The sequence below is a fragment of the Dreissena polymorpha genome, chromosome 1 (assembly GCF_020536995.1).
Source record: "Dreissena polymorpha isolate Duluth1 chromosome 1, UMN_Dpol_1.0, whole genome shotgun sequence".
NCBI classification, from domain to species: Eukaryota; Metazoa; Mollusca; class Bivalvia; order Myida; family Dreissenidae; genus Dreissena; species Dreissena polymorpha.
The window spans coordinates 9,209,488-9,222,440 of record NC_068355.1 but is presented as its reverse complement, the minus strand read 5'-3'; the positions used below and the strand labels follow the sequence as shown (position 1 = coordinate 9,222,440).

The 12,953-nt window shown below is 35.1% G+C and overlaps 1 protein-coding gene across 1 annotated transcript in view; it reads right to left on the bottom strand.

The window, feature by feature from the left end:
* LOC127870426 (neurofibromin-like) overlaps window positions 1-12,953 on the bottom strand; it is a 173,567-nt gene that overhangs the window by 6,521 nt on the left and 154,093 nt on the right. Inside the window, 1 exon segment of the mRNA XM_052413023.1 lies at window positions 892-938. Coding sequence (XP_052268983.1) covers window positions 892-938 — 47 coding nt within the window.

Sequence of the window (12,953 nt, the reverse complement as noted above, 5' to 3'; positions counted from 1 at the left end):
TAACAAGGTTTTACTTCAGCCATATAAGGAAAAATGCCCCGTTCCCTAGCTGCCATGTTTATCAACAGACCTGAACCCTTTTCGAACAAGTCCAAGATATCGTTGGGGCCAATCTTTAGACCACTTTTCATGATGATCCCACAATAAATGTGGCCTCAAGAGTGTTAACAAGGTTAAATACAGCCATATAAGGAAAAATGCCCAGCCCCCAGCATCCATGTTTTTCAACCATTTTTGAACTCATTCTAGATAACATTTGGACAAATCATATGACCAATTTCAAGAAGATAGGACAATAAATGTGACCTCCAGAGTGTTAACAAGGCAAATGTTGATGACGAACCAAAGGTGATCACAAAAGCCAACCATTGTGCATGTTGTGCTTAGTTGAGCTAAAAACAGAAATTTAACAAGATATTTATACTAGCGTGTTAAATGTTACAGGAATTTTAACATTTCTTCTTATTGGAATAGATTGATGTTGTTGGATTTAAACATTGGCATGCAACAATGTTTCAATTTGTTATTTTAAGAGGCCTAAATCAAATTTCGAATTTAATTTCCACATGGGTGGAAATGGATGGCAATATTTAAAACCATCTAATATAAAAATTATTTGTTGAACTTCTAAATTGTAAAGCCTGAAATGCCATGTATTTGATTTCCTTCTTGTAGGTGACATGTTGACAATTGCTAAGTGAGATGGAAGCATTTTAGTTTATTTTCGAGAAAATATAGTTGTACAATACATTCCAATTCACATCTACATACTTGTGTCATTATTTCTTCTTTTTTTTTCAGCATGATCTTTACATAAAGGAATTTGTATGTTATAAAGCTACTTGTAACACGTTGTGTTGAAAAGATATAATTAATAAACCATAAACAAACCTTTGCAAATGTCCCAGCAAACCTCCATAGGCCCCCAAAACCAATGCCTGAAGAGACAAGTCAACAACATTTAAATACCAATCCATAAAAACAAATAGTGCAAGTATAACAACAAAATTGTTTAAGCATTGTTCAGTCTGATGGCAAAACATGGGAATGGAAATTATCAGATATTGTTTTACTTATTATTGACCAAACTCTGCTTCGGAAAACCTTAATAATTATAGGTTATTAGACGTTTCACTGTACAATACGGAGATATATTAGAATGAGTCCAAATATATCACGTATTGTACAGTTTAAACGCCTAATAAGCTTATTATTCTATATCCGTTTCTTAAGCTCTTTGTTTGATTTTAATGCTACGATATGCATGTATAATCGTTATTTGCAGCATGATAGCCTGTGAAACTTATTGTATATATTCATGATAACATATAAACAAAACGCTTCCCAGACGCTTAATTGCATCTATGCTATTTTCAAGACAAGCGCCTGTGTGAATTGATTAATGTACATTCTGATACTTTTTCTTGGTAACGACTTTTATCGTTATAAAACAATTGCATAGTGCACTAGTACTCAACTGTCCAATATAACAAGAGCTGTCAGAGGACAGCGGGCTCGACTATTCGAGTGCTTGACAGTATAACGTAAGCCATCATGGAGGGGGGGGGGGGTATAATGTGGGTGTGTGGTCATTTAATAGATGATCTTTCAAAAATAAGGGAAAACAGATTATTTTTTTTTTGGTGGGGGGGGGGGTCTGGGGTGGGGCATGGGGGATGGTTTGGGTCGAGTGCATTGTGGTATGTCAGGTAAGTGTTGTTTTGTCACAGTATGAATCAAATGTGATCATAAATACAGAAGTTATGGCAATTTAAGCAAAATGTTCAATTATCTAAGTATAAAAGGGCCATTATTCTGTCAAAATGCTTGAAACAGTTGTCTGCTCTTGTTTATAGATTGGGATCATGTTGGTAAAGAAGTATGCAAAATATGAAAGCAATATGTCAAAGGACATAGAAAATATTTGAGGTGGTACGCAAACTTTAACATAGATTTATCAATAATATGCATATTCTAAGCATAAAAGGGGCAATAATTCTGTCAAAATGCTTGATACAGTTGTCTGCTCTTGTTTATAGATTGGGGTCATGTTGGTAAAGAAGTATGCAAAATATAAAAGCAACATGTCAAAGGACATAGGAAATATTTGGGGTAGTACGCAAACTTTAACATTTGCAAGCTAACACTAACGGGAACGGGAATGCTTACGCTAACGCCGACGCCGGGGTGAGTAGGATAGCTCCACTATATATATTTCATATATAATAGTCGAGCTAAAAAACACATTTTTGGATCCAATACTTGAATATATTGGACAGTCACGTGGTACATATGAAGCATGCCCATTGGATGAATGTATTGGATATAGAATAAATTTATATATAGGGCAAATCTCTGTTGTCACAATTCTAATAATTATGACAAAACTTTAATAAGGTAGATTTTGCATGGCACAGCTCTGAAAGAGCAATATGCATTAAAGCAAAACTTGGATATGGTCAAAGCCTGTTTTTGTGAAACTTCAATATGGTTTGCTGTACTTTAATACTAGGACAAAATGCGAGACTCTTTTTAATAAAAAGTCTTACAGCTATCTTTATGAATAAAGTATGCACAGTCAAATATTATGCTATCACACTTCATACTAATAAAAGATTGGGATATATATTTGGCCTCTACGAGTGTTCACAATTTTAATTTTGATAATGCATGTTGATCGAAGCATGACAAACGACAGACTAAAGGTGATCACAAAAGCTCATCATGTCCATGTTGTGCTCCAGTGAGCTAAAAATATGAGGCCAACATAAGATACACAGACACCTTTCGTTTATAGTAACCCTTAATCACTTAGATATGTATTTTGACACATTTGTGGTCCATTAGAAAGTTAAATTAAATTTAAGACCTTTTTTTACTAGATTCAAGTTTTAAAAGGCTTCATATCAAACCCTTAGATACTGATGAACAGCAAACAGCATTAAACCTGAAGAGACTGCGAGTAACTCACAGGCTGTTCTGGTTGTATGCTATTCGCACATAGCCATTTTGACTTTGCTTCTGAGTGGGAAAGGGTTTTCCCTATTCATTAACCTTGGTTCTGCATGGAAATAATTTCCCAACATGAATGTTACAGTTAAATTAAAATTACAGGTTACAATCAATATCATTTTACTTTTCAATAATGGTAAAAAACACACAATTAATATTATTTCATTATTTCCAAAGACTTATTTAGTTTGCTTGAACATTTTATAATCAAAAAGGTGCATAAAATGAAACATTTTTTCACTTTCATCGTTAGCCCCTGTTTAAAAAAAAAATGGGTTGCTCTTCATTTTTTCCAACTTCAATTTTATTTTACTTTTTTTCTTGAGGGGGGGGAGCTTTTATGAGGTTAAATATGGTATATTTGGAAAGCAATGCAGTTGCTATATTATTTCCATCTGATGCCTTTACACTGCCAAGTATATCTATGAAAAGAAATCACACACAATTTTGTTTATGTTTACAGAAATTCCTGCACATGCAAGAATAGTTTTGCGAATTAAGATAAAATGAAAACCTAATGGAAATTGTATAATAACCCCAGTCTTAAAGCATTAACCAGGATAAACAAACAGGAGTGAATCTCAGCTTCACAAACATGACCACTTTGTCTGTACTACAATTAAAAAAGCAGACTTTCAATGGTGGCCTGGGGGTAAAACAGTAGGAAAACCTTGAGGAAACAGTAAAAAATAAAGCTTTTTACTTTGTAACCATAGCAACATAGATAGGAAACAGATGCTGTAGCGTGCCAGATAAAAAACAACTAGAACTTGCCACAGTAGTAATGAATAACCATGAGTCTACAAAAAAGGGATATATATAGCAAGTTGTTACAAAGAACAATGGGAACCTAGGGTATGGTCAGCTTTGCTCCATTTTTTTTAACAAAGTTGATAAAGAAACACATCATCACATACTAAACATTAAACCTTTAAGCTTTGTGGTTGCAGTTCAAAAGATTGTTTAGGTAAATTTTCTATTCGAGTCTATAATAATGGGGTTATCACTGGAAACTCAGTTTGTGAAATTATTTATATATTATATATTCATAGTTTCACAAACTGAGTGTCCAGTTGTAACCACAAGGTCATGATTTGATGAATCTGAGTAGAAGGCTAATATACAGTGTTACATAACAAAGTATAACACATATGGAAGTGGTAGTTGCAGTCTTCACGCTAACTATAAGCCCGACAGCCCGGGATTGGGTAAATGTTAATCGGGCTTCTAGAAATTAATAATTTATATAGTTGGGCTATTGGATTCTTTGTCTGTTTCCAAAAAAGCATCATAATTCGGGCTAGTGGTTGAAATATATTACCGTGAAGACTGGGTAGTTGCACAGTTATTTATATTTGTTTTTTAAGTCTATTGTAATCTTTAAAATGTTACAGTAATTGAAGGTTCAAAGTTGAAAACAAGGGCATAATTTTTGTGATATTTTTAGGTAGAAAAGTTTGTGCCTATTGAAAACCAACAGACATTCATGCTGATTCCAGTATATCCCCTTTTAGTTTGTAACAGGGGATATGTGATTTTGACACAGTGAAACCATGGCACACAGAGACAATCATATCCTAAAGATGATTACATACACAAGTATTAGGATTCAACAGAGAAATGATGATGTAATGGATACAATGACATACAACCGACATTATGCATTTTGTACACAATTCTCATCTAAAGGAGGACAAAAATATGTTAGATGTATAATTGGTACTAGAGACATGACAATTAATGGAGGCTATGATCCAACTCTGCCAAATAGATGGCTATTATTGACAACACGTACATGCCGACCCTTACAATAGCAGTATGAAATGACAATCATCATGCAAAAATGGGTCTTATGATGATATGGCAAGCATAGTTCATGTGAAGAGTGGTCAGGAACTACACTGTACACTATAAACTCACTCAATGCTCTGTGTTCTCAGTAATGGACAGTGTAGCTCCTTACCAGACTATGGGAAGGAACATATGGCTGCATATAGCTACAGACCCGAGATTACATGACATGGTTCAAATAATACAAATTAAGGAAAACTTGACTTGAAACAAAGAATCAGCCTTTAAGTGCAAACATATATTTGTTGTCTGGTATGCTATGCTGAAATTCTGCTGCTGTTGTTTGTCTTTTTTTTAAACAATAATCAAACGATTTCACTTTGCATTGCCGTATCTTCAAACTGAAGCAAGAACAACAGCGTTTATATGTGGGAGGTGAAAATCTGTTAAGCACAAATGAAAAGTTCAACCACAAAATATCTATGATTTTTATAATATGTGTGAATGCTACTAAAATGTCTTTACATCTGATTGTATAAAGTAATAATTCAAAATTATAGAAATACTATTGTACTGAACAGTCAACTTCTATGTATCTTCATCAACAACACAGTTTTTCTATTCTAAATAATCTTACGCTAAAAACCAAACAATAAGCAAACATCATAAACTAAGTAAACAAATATCAAAATTTGACACATACAAAAAGAACTAGGGAAAAATAGCCACGTTCCTAGAAAACAATGCATGCCAAAATTTACTTCAAACACAAACATTTTTCAAATAGTGATTTAAATTTATAAAATGATATTAACAAAAAATCCCCAAAATGATAACTAAATTCTACATTACAATATCTAAAAAAATCATTGATCATTTGGTATTAATTACTTTAGATTATTTAGACGCTCTAAATATACAAAAATATTAAAATTTTGAATCATTGGGACCCGCACAGATGTAGAAATATCCTTACCCCTTATTTTTCTCTCACAAAGCACAGAGCGCGAAGAGCTGAATAAGGGCAGGATCTTCACACTCCTCAAAGGGGTCGACCTGGGGGCCACCTGACACAGAGGAATAGGGACTTCTGCGATAGCTCGTACATTGTAACCAACAACAAACAGACAGACAGATGGTCATGCCATGTTTATGATACAGCTACAGAGTTCATGCGTACCACCCATCCTCCTCAACCCCTGCCCATCCCCCTCAACTCCCCACCTGTATCCCTCAATTACTAATAGCAAGTGAAATACTAGCCCCACCCATCCCACTGAATTACCAAAAGCAAGTAAAATACATCCCCAATCCATCCCCCTCAATTACTAATAGCAAGTGAAATACAACCCCTACCCATCCGCTTCAATTACTAATAGCAAGTGAAATACAACCCCCACCCATCCGCTTCAATTACTGAAAGCAAGTGAAATACACCCCCTATCCATCCCCCTTAATTACTAATAGCAAGTAAATTACAAGCCCCCACCCACCCATACACTCAATTACTTATAAAAAGTGAAAAAACATAACCCCCACCCATCCAACTCAATTACTTATTAGAAATGAAATACAACCCTATACCCTCAATGACTAATAGCAAGTGAAAAAGGACCCCATCCATCTAAAGCATTAATAGCAAGTGAAAAACGACGCCCCACCATCCCCCTCAATTATTAATTGCAAACGAAATATGACCATTACCACCCATACCCTAAATTACTAATAGAAAGTGAAATACCGCCCTCAACCCATCCCCCTTAATAACAAATAGCAAGTGAAATAGGACCCACCCACCCAATCTCCTCAATTACGAATAACAAGTGAAATAGGACCACCCCCTACCATACCCTTAATTACTAAACAAAAGTGCAATAGGACCACCACCATCCCACCCCACCAGTCCCCCTCAATTACTATTAGCAAAGTTATTCCCCAACCACCCAACTCCCTCATTTACTAATAGCAAGTGAAATACGACCCCCACCCATCCTTCTAAATTACAAATAATTAAGTAAAAGCCCCACCACCAATCCCCCTCAATTACTAAAAGCAAGTGAAATACTTATGGTTAAAATTATATACTGGTTTAAAAGAGATTATTGAGCAATCAACATGTCACTCAAAATTCTGTATAACAAGAGATTGCCAAGCAATATTGTCCCCTACCAGTGAAACTCCACCATTGTCAGATTTTTTTTGATTTTTTATTTTTTATATTTGTTGCCATAGCAACCAGAATTCTTGACGTAGGAACAAAATGAAATGACATGCATAATCTCCATATTGCCATCTAACCATGTTTCAAGTTTATGAAAAAATATGAAGAACTTTCAAAGTTATCGCAGGATCCAGAAAAGTGTGACAGACAGACTGACTGACAGACTGACTGACTGACAGACCACAAGTCCCCTCCGGTTTCACTGGTAGGGGACAATAAATAATATCTTTGGTAGAATACCACAAACTCATTTTAATGTATTCACATTGCATTTATTTATGGGAACTTTCATATCTTTTTCAAGGCATTTTATTTCTATAAAACAACAGCTACCCTTTTGTTTCTTCATAATTTTGACCAATGAGCAACAATAATGTCAAAAGCTAGAAATGGTCCACAAACACTGATAATCCCTTGACACACTAGAAATGTGCCACAGACACTGATAATCCCACGACACACATGCCAAATACACTGATAATCCTGCGACACACATGCCATAGACACTGATAAGCCCGTGACACACATGCCACAGACACTGATAATCCTGTGACACGTGTGCCACAGACACTTTTAATCCCCAACACACGCATCACAGACATTGATAATCCCGAGACACACACTGATAATCCTGCGACACACGTGTCACAGACACTGATTATCCCGGGACACAGCTGCCACAGACGTGATAATCCCATGACGCACGTTTGGAACAAGACAAATCCACTATATATTCTACAATTGGCAAAAAGACAACAAGAGATGTGTTTTTCAATAACACAATGCCCTCTATTGCACCGCTTTGAAGCCATAAATTTGACCTTGAAGGATGACCTTTACCTTTCACCACTCAAAATGTGCAGCTCCACGAGATACACATGCATGCCAAATATCAAGTCGCTATCTTCAATATTCAAAAAGTTATGACCAAACTTTAACAAAGGTTAAAGGTTTAGAAAAGAAAAATACAATATTTGACCTTTGACCTTTAAGGATGACCTTGACTTTTCACCACTCAAAATGTGCAGCTCCATGAGATACACATGCATGCCAAATATGAAGATGCTATCTTCAAGATTGCAAAAGTTATCAAACTTTAACCAAGGTTAAAGTTTTGGGACACACACATACAATGAATGAATGAATGACAGACAGACAGGCCAAAAACAATATACCTTGATCTTTCGATCCTGGGGCATAAAAAGCAAAACTGCAGCTAAATAGGTTATAGTAAAAAGAATCCTATCCTTACCATCATCTACACATTACTGTCATTCAGCTATGAAAGTTTGAGTGAAAACAGCTTAGCAATAGGCCTATATATTCTACAGTGGAAAAACAGGTTAATAATCATATTTTTCCAAAACTTGTCCAAGCCAAATGTGTCTCTTTAGGAACATTTATGTAATTCAATTGTGTAAATTTCAGGGAAGTAGCTTAAGTAGTTTCAACTAAGTTGTTAAAGGGAGGTTGAAAACAAAAAAATCATGACTATATTCTGAAGTGAAAACAAGATGTGTTTGTGAAGCACTGTGTCCCCATATATTTGACCTTGAAGGATGACCTAGCCTTTCACCACTCAAAATATGCAGCTCCATGAGATACACATGCATACCAAATGTCAAGTTGCTATCTTCAATATTGCAAAAGTGTACATTAAATGAGCAATTTTGACCCATATATTTGACCTTTGACCTTGAAAGATGACCTGGATCTTTCACCGATAAAAATGTGCAGCTCCATGAGATACCCCGGTACACATGCATGCCAAATATGAAGTTGCTATCTTCAATACTGCAAAAGTTATGGCAAATGTTTAAGTTGGCGCAAACAAATAAACAAAGCAACAAACCAACAGACATGGCAAAAACAATATGTCCCCCACTATAGTGGTGGGGGACATAACAAAAAGCACTCTTAAGAGCCAACATAAAATAAATCTGCCAAAACATGTCATAGCAAAAAGTTTTTTCATTATTATGTTCACAGAAAGGTTAGCTTTGCGATACGAACCAGAGAACACGTAAATTTTCTTAATATTTTATTGGATATAAAATATTGACAAGTTTTTCTCATGAAAATGATTATCTGCATGAATATATTTTGTTGTTGTTTTAAACTATATGAGCGTTAATTCATGTATGAGTTATGAAATCTATATCAAAATGTGAATTGTTCACATTTGTTTATTGTCATATGTTATAAATGTGTCATCTGGTCGTACGCATAGATACCTAAATACAAGCTGTATTTTCAATTTATATCGTTGTGTTTGTTGTTTATTTAGGAGACGTATAAGGTATAAGGAAAAAAACAACCTGTCAAGTATGGTGACTAGCATCCAAATGCACATGCGCAAGAAGAGTGGATTGAACCCGACTTGCCTAGGTAGGAAGCGCATGTACCAACCAACCAACAGGACTTCCAATTAAGCAAGGCAATACTACTTGTGAAGTTAAAGTATTTTATACCTTTTACACACAATAAAAAAATCTCATTTATTAAAAAAAAAATTGTTCACAATTGTTTCTTTGCTTCCCATTGACAACATTTTACTCAATACTTCTTGGTATTTCTTAGAGCACCCAATGACAGGTGAAAACTTAGTTAAACAATCCTGAGGATAATATTCTACAGTCCACAAAATATTTACCAACTTCAGAAACTTGAATCTCAAATATAGTTTAAGTCATTCCAATACAGACATCCACTAACTCTGCATATTGCTCTTCAAAGTGTATGGTTCTCTTGCAGTCCATCTTTAGAAGTGACTTATATGATTGTTAAGTTCCATTCATTCAATACCATATCCTATCAAATGTTTATGCTCAGGCTTGCCCAGTATTGTATTAAATGATATCAATTCAAGTAAAATATTCCTTACCCATTTGAAGTCAAATATATTATCTTATCAATTGTTTACACTTAGTTTTTGCCAACTGTGGTTTTTACAAAATAAAACTGTTGGTAAACATGACATGCCTTTAAAAAACAACTTTACAACATATACAACAAGACTATTGCCAAGCAATATATGTCCCCTACCGGCTCCACCATTGTCAGAAATTCCACTATTGTCAGATTATTTTTTTTTGTTGCCATAGCAACCAGAATTTTTGACGTAGGAACAAAATGAAATGACGTGCATAATGTCCATATTGCCATCTATCCAGGTTTCAGTTTTCATTAAAAAATATGAAGAACTTTTAAAGTTATCGCAGGATCCAGAAAACCACCATTTTCAGCAGTATTTCTAGTCTATTTGTTACCATAGCAACCAGATTGCCATCTATCCATGTTTCAAGTTTCATGAAAAATATGAAGAACTTTTAAAGTTATCGCAGGATCCAGAAAAGTGTGACGGACAGACAGACAGACAGACTGAGCGCAAACCACAAGTCCCCTATGGTGAAACCGGTATGGGACAATAACAATTTGATTGTGTTAGGCAAAGATAACTATATGAAGAAATACAAATGAGCAACCATCTGTGAAAAAGGGGTTCAATACATGTGTGTAAAGTGTCGTCCCAGATAAGGAATGCACAGGCTAATCTGGGACAATGCTTTAAACCCTCTTCAGGGATGGCGAAATCTAAAACAAGGGACAAAATTGTCACAAAACCAGGTTTTCATTGTGATAAAAAAATCTGATAAAGGGAGAAAACTCAAACTGAACTTTTGAAATGAACAAACAAAATTAACCCCCTTTGTAATTTTTTTTTTTTAAATCTATTTTTAGTCGTGGCGACCTTTACATTGGAGATATTGACGTGATTCTTTCGTGCGACACACCGTCCCATGATGGTGAACAAATGTGCCAAATGATTTTAAAATCTCACAATGAATGACATAGTTATGGCCAGGACAAGCTCATTTATGGCCATTTTTGACCTTTGAACTCAAAGTGTGACCTTGACCTTGGAGATATCGACGTAATTATTTCGCGCGACACACCGTCCAATGATGGTGAACAAATGTGCCAAATGATTTTAAAATCTGACAATGAACGACATAGTTATGGCCCGGACAAGCTTGTTCCGCCCGCCCGCCAGCCCGCCAGCCCGCCAGCCAGCCCGCATTCGCCAATCTAATAACCAGTTTTTTCCTTCGGAAAACCTGGTTAAAAACTATACTTGTCCACGTACAAACATTTAGGAACTTTAACTTGCCCGTTGCTGAACTACACTTGTCCGTTAATCTTTATATAAATTATAAACGCATTTATTGATTAATGTTAAATAATGTGGAATATATCAAAATGAGTATGATTTGCTTGTTTTGTTTATAATTGTATTTCAATGGTACATTCATTATAGCAGTATATTATAAACAATATAAAGACTTTCTCAAACTTTAAATCTTGCGAAGCTAGTGTTATTAAAACATGTGCTGAACATAAGTACATTGTAATCTTAACAAATTAAACTAGTCCAATATGTGGACCTCATCAGACTGAGGCTCCGCTACTGGTAGCAATTTGATTATATAAACTGGTAACCATTGAAAATCTATCAGCCAAGTTTCTTGAAAAGTTCTGGTGCGTTTACTTAGATCATATTTTTTATCATAATCTTTCTTAGTTTTTTGGGAGGTGGGCTGCTCAAAGCTTCGGGTTTCTGCTCCGTTGTTGAAGATTAAAAAAAAAAGTTTCATCTTTACCATTAAAGTCGTCTTAAATAACAAGGTAGACCGTGTTATGATTATCTTAGATTGATACTTTTTATTTCCGTCTGATTGTAAAAATAAAGAAACCAGTCTGTACACTGTCTAACAGTCGGGCCGAATGTTGAAAATGCGGCATGCTCCCGGTCTCTTATAGAATAAGGGAGATTACTGCGCAGGAAAGTGCACATATTTAAGCTTGATTGCTCCGCAAATAGCACTGACAATGTAATCGCGTGTCAACATCCGGTTTTGTAAAACTTAATTACGGCTTTAATACAATGTATTTTTGTATACCTGGAGGCGACTTTAAAAAAAACTTGTTGTCCACGGACAACTTAATTGAAAAAAGTCAGTTGCCCAGACAAGCAAATGTACGACTCGGGCAACTCGGACATTTGATTTCGCCACCCCTGCTCTTTACACAGCGAGGCTAAATTAGAAAGTACAAAAGAAGAATATAGGAGTTTCTATAAATAAATAACTGAAAAGCTATGCTTTATTGTTTCCTTCAAGATCATTTTTGTTTAAATAGATTTACACAGAAGAATGTTAAAAGTGATGCATGTTTCAGGGTCACATCAATGAATGGGAACAACTAGATAATAAATCAACTGACAACAATATTAAGTTTAATCACAAGTAACAGACAGTTACAACATCCTTCAAACATTACTGTTCTGAAATGTCATGCTAAATATCTAAGTATATAGTACTAATATGATCTAAGCAAACAATAAAATACCATTGCAAAAAAAGCACGAGATAAGGCATGTGGTAGAAGACAATAGACATACGCTCTTTTATAATGTGGAAACAAATATAACACCAGGGTGCTTGTATCCTGATTGTTTGGAAAACATCCAATGTCTTACTTAAACCCCATGTATTAAAAAAAAAATCAAAGATGGAAGCACTCACTGACTTGATTGAAAAGTCTGTTTTACCAACCAATTATTAGGTAACTCGCCCTTGAGTGGGACAGGTGAACAAAACAATTCAATGATAACAAGCTCTTCAATCAAAGCCTGAACTCAGCTGTTGCAGGCTTTTAGTATCATATCGCTTTTATATATTTTTCAAATATCCAGGTTCCCAGCTTATTTACATAAAAAATAGTTAGTTATAAAAACCCATTGAATTCGCCAATGAGTCAAACACATTTGCCTTTAAAGCGGACACAGTTTTCTTTAAAAATGATTGGTCTTTTCATTCGCTAGATTTATACCAATTAAAAATAAACAGTCACAGTCCTGTGTTGAATA